At 47.1% G+C, this 17,724-nt stretch overlaps 1 protein-coding gene across 1 annotated transcript in view; it reads right to left on the bottom strand.

Moving 5' to 3' along the window:
• VPS13A (vacuolar protein sorting 13 homolog A) overlaps positions 1-17,724 on the bottom strand; it is a 314,889-nt gene that overhangs the window by 59,181 nt on the left and 237,984 nt on the right. Inside the window, 7 exon segments of the mRNA XM_088464073.1 lie at positions 1,040-1,153; positions 3,451-3,532; positions 3,619-3,764; positions 11,812-11,925; positions 13,682-13,790; positions 14,568-14,637; positions 17,323-17,404. Of these exon segments, the coding sequence (XP_088320199.1) occupies positions 1,040-1,153; positions 3,451-3,532; positions 3,619-3,764; positions 11,812-11,925; positions 13,682-13,790; positions 14,568-14,637; positions 17,323-17,404 (717 nt within the window).

The following is a 17,724-nucleotide window of genomic DNA, read 5'->3' as shown; positions in this document are numbered from 1 at the left end:
CAAGTGTCCAACTTCGGTCAACCTATAAGGGGTATGCCTTCTGTACTAGTACTGAAGAAGTGGTCTAATTGCCACTGTAATTAATACTAATCTGATGATAATCTGAATTACTGTACATGCTGGCAGGGCTGTAGCTAGGGGTGTGGGGCCGGTGCAGTCGCACAGGGCCCTGGAGGTGGCACCATCGCTGCCCAGCGGCACTTGCATGTGGCTTGCAGGGTGCTTGGAATAGAACCCTGGTGCCAGTAATACTGCTGCACAGCCTCTTGCAGCATCCAAGGAATGCTGTGAGCAGTTACCCGCAGGCTGTGGAGCTACCCGACCCTCCAGGCAGTACTTCCTAGAGCTTGCGGCCCTGCCCCCTAGGCATAGCATCATGATGTCACGGGTTTCGGGGACGGGATCGGCACAAAGCCCTGTTCTGACCCTCCATTCTGGTTATACAGAGCTGTGTTGCATGAGATCATAACTCTTTCAATATTTTATGCAGCATTTCAATACTTTAACTTAACTAGTTGTTGCAATATACTGGCGTTACAATAATGGACACTATGGTTATAATATGCTGCTTATGATATGCTAAATACCACTGTATAATGCCTGGCATCACCATTACTGATATGCTGAGCAGTGATGGCAGTAATATGCTGAGAATAGTAATATGCTTAGTGCTTATAACTATGATAGACCAGTTCTATGCGTCTTACTAAATGTACAGTGCAATGAAGATTTGACTCAGGGTGTATAGTTAATGTTAGATTATTTAGAACTGATGAACAGTTTAAATAGAAAACTACAGACAAGAAAGATCCGCACTACACGTCAGACTAATAACAACAAATAACTCACTGGCCGTTATGGGTCCAACACGTCTATGTTATTTGCACTGTGCTTTTAAATGAGCCTACAAACAGAAATCCATTTATCGACCGCTATCACTGACAAATCTTTATCTGTTTTATCATACAATTACCTAATATGATTAAATGCTGTAGGATACCAGCAGCTAAAATTACTATGTCAGAATGACATCCATTACCTGGTACGGTTCATAGAAAAATGCCTCCACACCTTCAGACAAATCTCGGAATAAACCAAAGGGATTTCCCAGCACATCGAGGCCAAGAACAAGAACATACATTTGCTTAATAGCCTACAAAGTAAAAGAATAACTTGACGTTACATATTGTTTCATTTGTAACATATTTCATCATTGTTTACATAAACTTAGTGTTGTAGATTAAATGTCATAATTTTTTCAATTATTAAAAACTATACTTATTTATTTTTCAATTACACAAATAATTGGACCAGGTAACCAATGAGTTATGTGGGAAATCATTTTATAAGTTTTCCACATTTCTGATTGGCTAAATCTTTCAGCTAATAGGTCTGTAAGTTTTCTCTATGTCATCTATTTAGTGCTGTTCTGGGCCAGTGCATAACTATATTGGTTTAAGAACAGAAAATCAAGGTTTTTTTGGGGGGGGGTTTCTAACACTTTTTATAACAGAAAGTATAACAAGTAGTTTGTAGTGATAAGAATACATACATATCTATCATAGAAATGAGAGAAAAAGACAATAAGCATAAATGGAGGCATCTAAAGGGCCTGAGATAAACACAGACGTTATGGTAAGAAAAATGATGCAGACAATACTGCTGATAATATTAATGACAAAGAAAATAACAATAATAATGAGACAGTGGTAATAAAAGCTATAATAAGGATAAGGAATCGGACACAGAAAAGGGTGGAAAGGTAGACACAAGATAAGGTGGATCATCAATCAACAACAACCCATAGAAGGGTGGGGGTGCTATCAGGTTTTTTATTTTTTAATACTTTTTTAATTGAGACAGAGAACATTTTGGCCCCTGCAGAATAAAACAACCACACTGGCCTCCACAGAAAGCAAAATATTATACATTGGCCCCCACATAAAAAACACTAACACACTGGCCTCCACAGGAAGCAAAATACTATACATTGGCCCCCACATAAAAAAACACAACCACACTGGCCTCCACAGGAAGCAAAATATTATACATTCGCCCCCATATAAAAAACACAACCACACTGGTCTCCGCAGAAAGCAAAATATTATACATTGGCCCCCACATAAAAAACACAACCACACTGGCCTCCGCAGAAAGCAAAATATTATACATTGGCCCCCACATAAAAAAACACAACCACACTGGCCTCCACAGGAAGCAAAATATTATACATTGGCCCCCACATAAAAAACACTAACACACTGGCCTCCACAGGAAGCAAAATACTATACATTGGCCCCCACATAAAAAAACACAACCACACTGGCCTCCACAGGAAGCAAAATATTATACATTGGCCCCCACATAAAAAACACTAACACACTGGCCTCCACAGGAAGCAAAATACTATACATTGGCCCCCACATAAAAAAACACAACCACACTGGCCTCCACAGGAAGCAAAATATTATACATTCGCCCCCATATAAAAAACACAACCACACTGGTCTCCGCAGAAAGCAAAATATTATACATTGGCCCCCACATAAAAAACACAACCACACTGGCCTCCGCAGAAAGCAAAATATTATACATTGGCCCCCACATAAAAAACACAACCACACTGGCCTCCACAGGAAGCAAAATATTATACATTGGCCCCCACATAAAAAACACAACCACACTGGCCTCCACAGGAAGCAAAATATTATACATTGGCCCCCACATAAAAAACACAACCACACTGGCCTCCGCAGAAAGCAAAATATTATACATTGGCCCCCACATAAAAAACACAACCACACTGGCCTCCACAGGAAGCAAAATATTATACATTGGCCCCCACATAAAAAACACAACCACACTGGCCTCCACAGGAAGCAAAATATTATACATTGGCCCCTACCAGTCCATTGCAGAGAAAGGAGCTCCCTGTCCCTCAACCACGGAAGTTGGTGCAGCCTGTTACACTTTTTTAACAGTTCATAATTTAATGTAAAAAAATGGCAGAACATAGATCAGCTCAGCAGTGAGCACTGTTCTGCCATTTTTTTACATTAACATAAGAACTGTTGAAAAAGTTATCACTAAGCCTGAAACTGCAAAACTAAAAGCAAATTTCTCCTACTGAAACCTGCATTAACGTAAAACTATTTTCTAACTAAATAGCAAAAAGTCACCTGTTTTGCCTCAGTACAAAATTGTGCAACCTAGTTTGTGGCTAAATGAATCTGCCCCATAGGGCTTCATAAACTGCAGACACCGTTCAACAGTGGGAAGGTCTTCAGATCGCTCCTGCAATGTGATGCTGGATAGTTTCCCTTCAATTTAAACAAACAATTGAAGCTATGCCATCTGGAAGTGCTAGAGTGCAGATATAACCATTATGGCTGTGGCAGTGAAAGTGTTAAAGGGAAGGAAATCACATTATCTATATCAATATACACTCACTTGTCTTGAATAATGCCTTATGACTTCCGTTTGCAGCTCTTGTGTAGAATAAACTTGGTTTTGAATATCAAAGAAAGCCAATCTACAAATGTATGAATGATAAACAACAGACATTGTAATTATATGCACGTATGTCCTCATACTAAAATGCAGATATGAAGCACATACTTGAACACAACATCTTGCACATCAGTCAGGGTGGCACCAATGCTCTTTAGCAGGAGGTTTAAAGACTGCACCGGTATCAGCTCCTTATCTCTAAGCTCTTTATTCCCATCATCTCCAGCGGTACTTAGGGAAAAACTCAAGTGTAGCTTTAAGGGAGATAAGTTGACAAAAGCATTAAAGTATATTAAAATAAATATTAAACAAAAGAGATGCAAAACATGTTCAATTGTTTTGTACTCCTGACTGTTCACCCAGTAATAGAATAGTCAGCATGCAGTTGTATATACAGACACACATTTTATCAAACTCCATGCAATACAATTGCACTACACGTGTCAGATAAATGAAAACTAAGCAGTCAAGTGTATTGTGCTTTGTGAAACAAATTACTATGTTAACACAACCAATAAACATACTCCATGGTCTACATCAGTGATTCCCAAGTGTTCTCGAATCATGGCGTCCTACAGTCTCAGCATTTTCTTCATGTCACCCATAGACCAAAAGTTTCTTATTAAGAAAAGCAGCGATAATTATTAAATGAACAATCCTCAGGTTCAGTAGTATATACCCCTTTCACATCGCCAAAATAACCCGGGTCGATGTGATTTTTAAATGCACCAAAATGAATAACCCGGGTGGACCGACCTGGTATTTCAACCTGGGTTAAAAACAAGAGATATGGTAAGAACTTACCTTTGTTATCTCTGTTTCTACGAAGTCCATAGGGTCCACAGGGTGACCTTGGGGGTATAGCTGGATCCTGGATCCTCGGGCACCACGGAGTTAAAGCTTTTAGCTGCTCCCAGGATGCACTTGGGTCCAACCTCCCCTATACCCCGCCCCCGAGCCACAGGCACCTCAGTTGGTAAGCAGCCCAGGCCGGAGGAGGAGACGAAACAGAGAGAAGGAAGACTGGAACACACAAGAACCATACTCACAGAAATGGGAGACGGAAAACCGGTGACCAGTCACAGAGCCCTTATGAAGCCAGGTGCGTCAGGGCGGGTGCCCTGTGGACCCTATGGACTTCGTAGAAACAGAGATAACAAAGGTAAGTTCTTACCATATCTCTTGTTTTCTACTTCAGGGTCCATAGGGGTCCACAGGGTGACCTTGGGGATGTCCCAAAGCAGTCCAACTAAGGGCGGGGACGCTCCTGTGCTGATAGGAGAACCCGGCGCCCAAAGGATGCATCCTGAGAGGCAAAGGTGTCAAACGCATAGAACCTCAAAAAGGTCTGAATGGAAGACCAGGTGGCCGCCTTACAGAGCTGAACAGCAGAGGCGCCACGGCTAGCAGCCCAAGAAGGGCCCACGGACCGAGTGGAATGAGCCTTAACAGAGGCTGGAACAGCTAAACCCTCCTGCATATAAGCCTCAATAATAACAGAACGAAGCCAACGGGCTAGAGTCTGTTTGTTGGCAGGCCAACCCCTCTTGTGAAAACCAAAGAGGATAAACAAAGAATCCGACTTCCTCACAGAACTAGTCCGGTCCACATAAACCTGGAGTGCCCTTACAACGTCTAAGGAAGTCTCCCCAGCCGAAAGATCAGGTGACTGAAAGGCTGGTACAACAATTTCCTGATTAATGTGGAACCTGGAAACCACCTTAGGCAGGAAATCAGGACGAGTGCGAAGCACCGCTCTGTCCTGATGAAAAATCAGAAAAGGGGGACGACAAGAAAGCGCCCCCAAATCTGAAACCCTCCTGGCAGAAGCAATTGCCAAGAGGAAAACAGTTTTAAAAGTTAGCCACTTGAGCTCCACTGACTCCAAGGGCTCAAAAGGAGGACCCTGTAAGGCCCTAAGAACCACCGCCAAATCCCACGGGGCCACAGGTGGCACAAAGGGAGGCTGGATTCTCAAAACACCCTGGAAAAAGGTGTGTACGTCCGGCATAGCAGCGATCCTGCGCTGGAACCACACCGACAGACCAGACACGTGTACCTTCAGTGAAGAAAGACGTAATCCTAAGTCCAAACCGGACTGAAGGAAAGCCAGAATACGCGAAACTCGGAACACCTGGGGATCATAGTTTCTGGCCTCGCACCACTGAAAGTAAGTGTGCCACACTCTGTGATAGATCCTCGCGGAAGTAGGCTTGCGCGCCCTCAGCATGGTGGTAATAACGGAGCTAGAAAAGCCCCGAGACCTCAGGACGGCTGTCTCAAGAGCCACGCCGTCAAAGATAGTCGACCCAGATCCGGGTGAAGACAGGGCCCCTGAGACAACAGGTCCCGCCGTTGAGGTAGGAGGTACGGAGCGTCGATGGACAGGCTCCGCAGATCGGAGTACCACGGCCTTCTGGGCCACGCTGGGGCCACCAGGATCAGTGTGCCTCCGTCCTGTTTGAACTTGCGCAGGACCCGAGGCAGCAGAGATATCGGAGGGAACAAGTAAGCCAGTTGAAACAGCCATTTCACCGACAGCGCGTCTATCAGACTTGCGCCTGCGTCCCTTGTCCTTGACCCGTACACAGGCAGCTTGTGATTGTAACGGGACGCCATCAGGTCCAGCTCTGGCAGCCCCCACTTGTCCACGAGTAGTTGGAATACCTCTGGATGAAGCGACCATTCCCCGGGATGCACATCGTAACGGCTGAGGAAGTCTGCCTCCCAATTGAGGACTCCTGGGATGAAAACTGCCGAGAGAGCTGGAAGATAGCGCTCCGCCCAAGCCAGGACGCGGGACACCTCCGACATCGCAGCTCGACTGCGAGTCCCTCCCTGGTGATTGATGTACGCCACCGTGGTGGCGTTGTCTGACTGCACCTGAACGGCCCTTCCGTGAAGAGCGGTGCCGGACGACTGCAGGGCTCTGTATACTGCCCGCAGTTCCAGGATGTTGATGGGGAGAATCGCTTCCTCCGCCGACCAACGACCCTGAAGTGACAAGGAGCCTGTCACCGCCCCCCAACCCCGGAGACTGGCATCTGTCGTGAGCAGAACCCATTCCGGGATCCAAAAGGGGCGCCCCTCCAGGAGATGCGCTGTCTGCAGCCACCAGGCTAGGGACAGACGCACCTCCGAGGACAACACCAGCATCTGAGAGCGGATCCTGTGTGGCAATCCGTTCCATTCTGAAAGAATCAGCCCCTGCAGGGGCCTGGAATGGAACTGGGCAAACTCCACCATGTCGAATGCCGACACCATGGACCCCAAAACTCTCATCGCTGAGTGCACCGACACTCTGCCACTGCTCAGACAACTGTGAATCCGCAGCTGTAAGGAGGAGACCTTCTCTGGAGTCAGAAAAATCCGTTGCTGACGAGAGTCCAGCAGGGCCCCCAAATGAACCATCCGTTGTGATGGGATGAGGGAGGATTTCTTCCAGTTGATCAACCAGCCGTGCGCCTGTAGACAAGCGACCGTCAGGTGGAGATGCTGGATCAGTACCTCCGGGGAGCTTGCCAGCAAGAGGAGGTCGTCTAGATACGGTAGCAACCGTATCCCCTGGCTCCAAAGGTGAGCCGCCATGACCGCCATCACCTTGGTAAATACCCTTGGTGCCGTGGAGAGACCAAAGGGTAGAGCCCTGAATTGGTAGTGGTTGTGGAGAATAGCAAACCGCAGAAACCTTTGGTGCGATGTTGCTATAGGCACATGGAGGTAGGCGTCCTGGATATCCAGGGAGACCATATAATCCCCCGGTTCCATCGCCAGTATGATGGAACGCAAAGTTTCCATCCTGAATTTGGGAACCCTGAGAAACCTGTTCAGGGACTTCAAATTGAGGATGGGGCGATGAGAGCCATTGGGTTTCTGCACCAGAAACAGCGTAGAGTAATACCCCATCCCACGTTGAGACTGTGGTACGGGTATAATGACCCCCGCCGTCAGCAAGGCCTCTATGGCTTCCTGAACCTGCAAGGCCTTGGTTTTGTCCTGAGAAGGACTTGTGCAAAAAAACTGGCAAGGCGGCCTGTGCCGAAAAGACAGGGCGTACCCCTGGGAGACCACTTCTCGCACCCAGGCATCCGTGGTGGTATTGTGCCAGCACTGGGCGAATTGAAGAAGTCGGCCTCCCACTCTGGGGTCCCCCAGAGGGAGGCCCGTCCCATCACGCAGAAGGCTTATCTTCTGGCTTGGAAGAAGGGCGCCTAGCACTCCAGGCTTGCTTCTTTGGCTTTGTGGCGGTCTTGGGTGCGGACTGCCTCGGGAAGGACTGACCCTTTGCCTTGCCCTGAACCCGAAAGGAACGAAACGCCGAGCTCCGGACCTTAGCAGGTGTAGTAGCTGAAGGGAGGAAGGCTGACTTGGATTTTGCCAGGGTATCTACTATTTTGTCCAGGTCCGGACCAAATAGTAATTCCCCATTAAAAGGTAAGGCCTCCAAGCCTTTCTTTGAATCCGCGTCTGCTCTCCAAGATCGCAACCACAAGGATCTACGAGCAGACACTGCTGCCGCCGAAACCCTAGAGGTCAACAGGCTAGCATCCAAAGATGCTTCTCCAATGTAGGAGGCGGCATCTCTCATCTGTCCTAACAACGCCCCCTGGACGTCCGGAGATTCATCCGTAAACGTGTCCTCCAAGGCGTTGGCCCACCCCTCAATGGCCTTGGCCACCCAGGAGATGGCCATGGACGGCCGGGCTACAGCCCCTGAGAGAGAATAAATAGACTTTAGACAAGTCTCCACCTTCCTGTCCGTAGGATCCTTCAGCGAGGATATAGACGGCAATGGCAAAGTAGCACTCCTGATGAGGCGTGTTACATGGGAATCGACTGCAGGCGGAGTTTCCCATTTCTTACAATGCGCTTCCGGGAATGGATAATTGGACGCCAAGCGTTTCTGTGGCAGGAAACGCTTACTGGGCGTCTGCCAGGCCACCGCCATGTGATCAGTCAACTGATCAGACAAGGGGAACGCTGTAGAAGTAACCTTAGCTTTTTTAAAACTAGGATACCTTGACTTGGGAGCGGGTGCCTCATCCTCAATCAGAAGAATAGCCCGCACCGCCTTAACCAGAGCCCGCACATTGATGGAAGACTTAGTGTCTACCTCCTGGACTGAGGCATCTGAGGCTGAGTCATCCTGTACCTCACCATCATCCGAGAACCCCTCAGAATCCGAAAGATGCGCAGCCTGTGCCATGACTGAGCGTTTAGACGCCCTGGAGGGCACGTCACTGCGCAACATCGACTGAAAAGCCGAAGATGCTGCCGCCAAATCTTGGACAGTGTGGGAAAGCGCATCCACCCAGGGTGGAGGAGCTGTCACAGGAGCCTGAAACGGCACCACAGCCGGCTGTGCCACAGGGGTGGACTGAATATACATTGGCAACCCCGCATAGGGACCAACAGGCTGAGACCCCGGGGGAGTCTGCAATAATTGTGGGACACCCGGGGAATGGGGGATGGCAGGCTGGGGCAACGCCCTAGTAGGGGCGGCAGTCGGGACCGACAGACGGTCCGCGATGGACACCAGCACCTGGGAAAACATCGCCCATGGTGGCTCCTGCGAAATGGGAGGTTTAGACGTACCAGGGACCGCCTGGCACCGTCCGCACAGGCCGTCCTGTGACAAATCCTCCCTATCCACTCCTGCAGAACAGCGCCTGCAGGAGAACAATGCTGGAGCCCCGGAGTGCTCAATCTCCTCCTCAGACATGACTTAGGAAGAAAACGTGCGCACTCACCAGTGTGCTGAACAACAGCCCACAATATGGTACTGTGTAGCACACAACTGTATGTGACGGACCTCACAAATACGTGATCTATATAGGTGAGGTCAGTAGAAACACCCTTCCCGCGCACACCTGTAGGGCTTGTAGGAGAAGGAAAGGGATAGGTACAGGCTGACAGTAAGTAGAAAAAAGACACAGACAGGCAGCACTAGCAAAAGTCACATACCATGCAGGAAGATATACTCACTGCACCTTTCCACTACAATCAACCTCCCAGATTCAGTGTCTGGGAGGGCTATAGTGCTGTGTACACTGTCCTTCTGCAGGGGAGAGGTACACAGGGGGACCGGTCCGCGTGCTCCCTGAGAGTATCCACGCTGCCAGTAAGAAAATGGCCGCTGGAGACCTCAGAGGAGGAGTGGCCGAGTATCTGCAGCTCAGCGACGCCAGACTCCGAGCTGAAAGGCGCGCTGAGCTGAGGGGAGGAGCCGCTAGACAGGGAAGGCTTCCTCCCCTGGCTAGCATATTAACCCCCGGGTTGCCGGCATCCCGCTTGCCGCGATATTAACCCTGGTGGTCTAGTGGTCTGGCGGGGTATGCCTCCGCTGGAGGGGGGGCCCGCCGCCACCGCTAGCGCCCCCGGTCTGTCCCCTAGACCGGGGGCATGGGACTGCATTTACAAGGAACCCGCGCACCGCCGCTAATCAGCGGTGCGCGGCTTACCTGATCTCCCCGGCGTCTTCCGGCAGCAGTCCCGGGGGAAGCCAGAGTCCGGCTAGTACAGACTCTGGCTTCCCCCGCCGCGATCCCCAGTTCAGTGCTGGCGTCGCGGCGCCAGCAGGGAGAAGGAGCGGCAGCGTGGGCGTCTGTACAGACAGCCCAGCGCTGCTGCTCTAGAGAAAAAACTAATAGTAAAAAATAAATAAATTTAACTAAGTTCAATAAAAAATTAAAAGCTTTAGGGGGCTGCTCCTGCAGCCCACCCCGCAGGGTGACCCGACTCCGGCCGGGCACCATCTAAAACTGAGGTGCCTGTGGCTCGGGGGCGGGGTATAGGGGAGGTTGGACCCAAGTGCATCCTGGGAGCAGCTAAAAGCTTTAACTCCGTGGTGCCCGAGGATCCAGGATCCAGCTATACCCCCAAGGTCACCCTGTGGACCCCTATGGACCCTGAAGTAGAAAGGAGGGTTAAACACTGGTCGGCCCGGGTTATTTGGCTCTAAAATGGTACAGACCAGGGATATTCGAACAGTGTCCGAGAAAATAGTGCTGATTGGCTTATTCCAGTCAGCTGACCAGCCTGCACACAGAGCACATGTCTCTGTAGTTACATTACTGTCCTGCACCGCACACTTTGGGGAAAAGGCAGCTATTAATAAGCTATATACAGACAGTACAGTGTACTATACTGCACTTTACTTTCACAGGAGGAATCATGGCAAGCTGGAGTGATGAAGAAGTAATGGAGTTGCTACGGATCAGGGGTGAGGAAGAAATATGTAAACAGATAACTTATCGCAACAACAGCAAAATGTGGGCTGCAGCTGTGACTTGTGCTCTGTCGGCCATGATTGCTGCACTGGGAGCATTCCCCAGACCCTCCTTTTCTTAACTGAAAAAACGTCATCATAATTGTGAGCCAATAAAATCCTTTAAAAATTACATCACACTGTTTTAACATGGGCAACCCGGGTTGAGTTAAAAGGCACCAAATCTGCAATAACCCGGGAATAACCTGGGTTATTAAGGCGATGTGAAAGACCCTGACCCGGGTCTGACCCAGGTCGGGCCCGGGTTCAAAACCCGGGTCCGACTTGGGGTTTGCAATGTGAAAGGGGTATTATGTGGTGATGGACACGGTTGCACTTCTGTTAGCTTCAGACTGGGAGCTACCGGCACTGGCTTTGTCTATCACATTGACCAGAAAAGCAGGAAAGAAAACCGTGTAGAGGGGAGAAGTGGAAGACAAGGGGGAAGAAGGTGTGGGGGTAAGTGAACAGTAACTGTGGAAGCACAAGGGAGGAAAAGGGGAAACATGGAGTGAGGGAACAATGGGAGACATATACACAAAGGGAAAGTCAGCGAGTCACACATGGGGAGACAGAGAGGCAGGTTCACATACAGGTTTTAGACATAGGGACTAATAGAAAGATGATGACAGACACACAGAAAGAGGGCAAAGACATAGACAGAGGATGGGACATGGGGATGGGGGTGGTGTAATGAAGTCAGGGGTGGCCATGGGAGGATAGGGAATTCTGCTTACATATAGGTTTGCCAGGACTGTGTAGGAAGCCACATGAAGGAGGCGGTACAGACTAAGTAGTGCAGCCTGTGTAAATGGCTGCATAATGCCTCTCTAATACAAGAAGCGGTGCATGGCTCAGCCTACAAAGATGCCTGTACAAATTATTTGATTTGGGACTGGACCATCAACCCGGTTTGGGAGCCATTATTTATACACAATGACTGCAGATTCACCCAACAGACAATCTGACCTGTGCTATATCTGTACAGTGAAAATGTAAATCAGACAAGCTGGTTCATAAAGGTTTTCAATTACCTTTATAGGAGATATGTGGAGATTTTCATAGAGGCTGAGCTGGGAGGTACTTATTGAAGACACTGTGCTCAGTTCAGCTTGCAGAGACTCCACATCTTTTTTGAAAAGCTCAACCTATTGTAACAGATTAATAATATTATCACCATAATAAGTAAAAAAAAGAAATGCCTAAAACAGAAGGCTCATGGATACAGACAATATAACAATACCTACTGCATGTGCACTAATAGACAACCTAGCAGTAATGAAGGGTTACGCAATGATCAGTGTGTAAAAATGACCTGTCACTGGAGTAAACGTTTTCTTTTTTTTAAAAATGTAACAGACAGTAGTAATAACAAATGAAAACACTGGACTGGGAGAGAGTCTGGCCAGCAAGGTGATTAGCTAAAGGCCCCTATATTGGGCTAATCCCTAGATCCCCAGACGCCGGGGCATTAATGAAATCCAACATGACTTGCGATCGTGAGCAAAATGTGATCGTGATAAGCAAATCAGGGATTTTTAACATGAAAAATTTTGCAGATTCCTCAAAAGATTGGCGATCATCGATGGCCGCCTATCAGGATTTTTCGACAGGCATATCAGCGGTTCCGGTGAGATCTGGGAATTGCTGAAAAGGCCGGCAGATGTATGGGGCCCATTACTTATCTGCCAATTAGTGTACTAAGTACTCACAGCACAGCGCAATTGTGTACAGAAGTTCAGAGTTTTACCTCATACAGACTGCTGAGATTGCTGTGGTATGGTAGGGGGATAGATATAGGAATGAAAGTCCTACACAGGACGCAATTACAGTAGCTTAATGGGTCTGATACTCACTGATTACTCACTCAGGGAGGAGCAGAGGATTTTTATTATTCTATAGTAAGTTTACAACAGTGTCTACTTAAGTAAACAATTTATGTTGCAGTAGATAAAGGCCTTGTTAAAATACAATTTTATATGAAGAAACTTAAAAGGCTTTGATTCATAAATTAATAAAAGCTGTCAGGGAGCTGTGTTTTTACTTTATTGAATTGAAAAAAATCTACCGTATATACTCGAGTATGAGCCGAGTTTTTCAGCACAAAAAATGTGCTGAAAAAGTACCCCCTCGGCTTATACTCGAGTCAAGTGTAGCGCTGACCGGACGTCTCTCCCATGCAAAGCGGCCGGAGGAGCGGACAGCGGCGGGACCAGGAGCGGGAGTTTAAGGTAAGTGTTTATTTTTTTTTTATTCTTTTCACTAGGGGGGGGACTACAGGGGGCACTACCAGGGGGCGATGACTACAGGGGGCACTACCAGGGGGCATTATCAGGGGGCGATTACTACAGGGGGCACTAAAAGGGGGGATTACCACTGGGGGAACTACAAGGGGGGGATTACTGCAGGGGGCACTACCAGGGGGGGGTTACTACAGGGGGGGATTACTACAGGGGGCACTAAAAGGGGGGATTACTACAGGGGGCACTAAAAGGGGGGATTACCACTGGGGGAACTACCAGGGGAGGATTACTACAGGGGGCACTACCAGTGGGGGATTACTACAGGGGGCACTAAAAGGGGGGATTACTACTGGGGGTACTACCAGGGAGGGATTACTACTGGAGGCACTGAAAGGGGGGATTACCACTGGGGGCACTACCAGGAGGGATTACTACTGGGGGCACAACCAGGGGGAATAACTACTGGGGGCACTACCAGCTGCTGCCATTTCCCACACTAGGCTTATACTCGAGTCAGTAAGTTTTCCCAGTTTTTTTGGGTAAAAGTAGGTACTTCGGCTTATATTCGGGTCGACTTATACTCGAGTATATACGGTATATTAATAAGTAAAATATGACATAAGAATAATAGCAGATCACCACAGTAATAATAATGTCTTACAGCTTGATCTTTAGGCACATCTCCACTCTGCGTAAAGATGTCGGCAAGGGCATACAAAAACCCCAGATCGATCCGTAGATCCATTTCTTGGATCAAAACCTTGAAGTACCTGTTAACAAAAATAGTATACTGGCTTATCAGAGAGACATATTCCAGCAGTGATAAGGATTATTAATAAGGAACAAATAAAAGATGTTAAATATGCTGAGAAAAATGCTTAATCACAGATTTTCCAAACTTGTTTTGTTGTTATCATGCAAACATAGATCAGAAAACTAATAAAGTACGAAAATAAAGATAAAGAAATGATAAAAATATTCCCCTCATTGGTCATTTAAATGGTTAAACTTCAGCATTTACTGCAGTTCACTGCATTAATAAAGAAAAACCTTTGCAATATCCCATGAAGATAAAGCATGATGTCACATCCCAAAATAGTGTGCTCAGGGCCCGTTTCAGAGTTGTATGCTTTTAGCATTGTTGCTGAGTCTTTGGATGCAGCAGCGATGCTAAAATATGCTAATGCCGCAGGAAAAGTCTTGGGTAAATAGACACCTCCTACCGGATCCTGTGATCCGCTGCTATGGAACACTTGAGTGAACTTATGGGGCACTGCAAGCGATCTCACAGTGATTGGCACATGCCCAGCACAGATCCTGTACATACACTGATCGGCCACCATCGGGGTTGTACAAACCATCAGGTTTGCGTATAACTCTGAATCAGCTCCTTAGTGTTGAATGAAGGTGTAATGTGTGTAGAGCAGTTTTGCAAAGAAGAGCACAAGGCCTTGTTTATCCATTTAGTTTTTCTCCCCAATTCCACACAATTGGAAATTATTTACTTTTTGCTATTCTATCAAACATCAGTAAATAGGCCAACTTACTTTATGCGGGATATTTCAGAATGTCCAGCTTTTCTCATCACTATACTCACGTCAGTGAGAGGCTTTGGTTCTGCAAACACATCAGAATTAAAGATAATGTTATAAACATTACATTAGATTTACCTGGGATGTGGTCAATATCCTGACTGCGAGGATTTTGGCGGTCAGAATGCTGGTGTCGGCATCCCGACCGCCGGAATCCCGAAGGTAAGTAGCGGGGTTAGGGGATGGGTTAGCGTTAGGCACTAGGGGAGGGTTAAGGTTAGGCACTAAGGGGGGAGGGTTAGGTTTAGGGCGGGGGGAGGGAGAGTTAAGTTGAGGCACTAGGGGGGGAGGTGAGGGTCAGGCACCGGGGAGGAAGGGTTAGGGTAGGGAGAGGGGGAGGGTTAGGATACTGATCGACAGGTGATACACAGTCAACTATGTTGCAATGATGCTCCCTAATACAACAAACAGCTATGTATAAAGCACTTTCTCTGCTTCAAGAGCATGGAGATGAAAGGCTGTGTTATACTGAACTGAATAATAAACATTAAAGAACTGGAGTGTTTATCACTAACTAACATATATCCAACACGCCCCTTCACTCCTCTGTAGTATTTTGCTGTGTAAGAGGAGAGGAACTTCTCCAACAGAGCAGACCCTGTGCTAAAGATGTGTGAGAAGCTCCAGATGTCTTTCATAGAAAGAGGCTCTGATACTTTACTTCTTAACAAAGCTGCAGCAGGCTGCCATTGTGACACTAAATAATATACAGGGCCGGTGCAAGGTTCCCTAGCATACTAGGCAGAACTTCAGCCTTCGCCCCCTCCCTCCCCTCCCCCCATTACACTTACTGACACTCAACATACATGTGTTGTCAATATATAGAACATACAGTATATTATATATATATTAACAAGAATTGTATGTAGTTTATGTGTTGTGTGTCAGCAAGTGTAATGGCACTGTAGACAGTATATCTACAGTGCCATTACACTTACTGACACACACAAACACACATACATTTGTTGTTAATATATATAATATTATATACTGACAGTCCATAGCAACGCCATAATTACACTTACTAATACTGAAGTCTCTGAACTAAAGACTGAGGGCCTGATTCAGACCCGTTCGCTATATGCATGTGCGCGAACTACTCACTGCGTTCGCATACCGCTTGCTCGCCCTGCAAAGACACCCCAGTGTAATGAGTGACATGAGAGGCCATTTGTGGGTGGTAACAGGGGCTGTCCTGTAATAACGGGGAGTTGGAGATGCGAATGCAGGCGTGCCTGAGTGTTTCAACGCCGTTTCAGAGGCGTGCATAATTAACAGGCAGCAAAATAGTACACGTCACATGCCTGTTTTTACACTGAAATGCTCGCAGAGCTTGCGGTAGGGTAAGGCAACCACAAGCACTGTGTTCGCATCCGATGGTCCTCAATGTACCAATGTTTTCATACACTTCCTGGAGATGATGTGTGCCAGTGGGCGTCTCTACATACGCTAAGGGGTGTCTGCATACGCAGAGCGATCGCTAGGGGGGCGGGCGCTTGATTCAATGCACTGCTTTCACAAACAAGTGAAAGCAAGTGCAGCGGCACGTCAGCGGCAGCCCACCCTGGACACAGAGTGAGGAGACGAAGACCAGTGTGCAGCACTGCCAGTGCACACTGTCCCAGTCACTGACAGAGCGGTGGCTGCGGCTGGCTACAACAGTGCCGCGGCCTCCACTCGGACTTCATCACAATCTGACACAGCCTTGATCCATTAGAACACAAGCAAATTTATTGGTGACGTGTGGCACCCTCCAGCGGCCGAAGACCCTAGGCAGCTGCCCTGACAATATATTTTTACTTAATGGATCATATCTAAAAATATATGTTGCATGGTGCTTTCATCTATACTAGTGGTCAGGGAACAGGGGTAAATTACCCCACATGGGGTAAAAATGAAATTCCTGGGGGTAATGGACGGACAGCCAGGCATGCATATTAATATATATAATATAGAATGATTCATATGCATGCCCGGCTGTGCCGCAGGGAGGTTCTAAGCCGGACGCCCACTCAGATGTTATTACCAGCGGGCACCCGGCTCCTTCCCTGCAGCACCACGTTAGCCGGAAGCTGGAGTTCTCTTCTGAACTCCAGCTTCCGGCTCTCTCCATGCGCACTATGGGAGAGACGTCATAACGTCTCTCCCATAGTTCCGAGGAGCAGACGGGCAGATAGGACGGCGGAGGATGCAGGAGCAGGGATTAAGGTGTTTTTTTTTGTACAAGCGGCATTATATGGGGCACTACTACAGGGGCATAACTATGGGGGCACTACTACAGGGGCATTATATGGGGGCACTACTATATGATTTCCTTCCTTTCAAATCAAGGGGGGGTAACGTCAGCGTATATAAATATATTTTGGGATAAAAGGTAAAAAAGTTCCCTGATCTATACCTATCATCATGCATTATATACATACATGTGTAATATAAGTTTTAGATCACTAGAGATAATTTATATATAATATATAATTTATATATAATATATACATATATATATAGTATTTAGAAAAGAAGCCATTTAAAAAGGACTTTAAAGTAAAACTTATCTTATGGAAAATACATTTTGGCCCAGTATTACGTCATAGTTAATGAGAGGTTCATGAACGGAGTTCCTGCTGAAAAATTGCCCTGATTTCAACCATAAAAATATAAAATTATACTGCAAATGTTCACAAGTCACAAACATTGCAAGGAATAAACAAACCTGATTCCATGGTCACAGACTTGGGTGGATTTATAGGGTAAAACACAAAAGGGAATATGGCTCCAGGAATTTGATTTTGTATCTGAAAAAATATAAAAACAAAATTTGAGTAAAACAAAATTGCATGTAAGAAAACCACACAGTCACATATGCAAGAGAGATTAAAGGGTAAATGGCATCTGATAAAGTGTGACAGCCAAATCTCCCCCTATAACAGGCAGCGGTCGGGATCCTCACTGAGTGACGGAGGAATTACATAGTGGTACACGTGTGATCATTGTTTGGATAGTGGGAGTGTATAAGCTGCTGGAAGAACGTGTTATAATGTTACTCCTCCTACTACGCAAGTCTCCATTCTCCTCAGAAATGAGGAATACAGCGCTCTATAATCACACAGATGGG

This window comes from Taudactylus pleione, unplaced genomic scaffold (assembly GCF_031769625.1).
Source record: "Taudactylus pleione unplaced genomic scaffold, aTauple2 ptg001573l, whole genome shotgun sequence".
Lineage (NCBI taxonomy): Eukaryota > Metazoa > Chordata > Amphibia > Anura > Myobatrachidae > Taudactylus > Taudactylus pleione.
The sequence above is the reverse complement of the archived record's forward strand: the minus strand, read 5'-3'. Positions and strand labels throughout refer to the sequence as shown.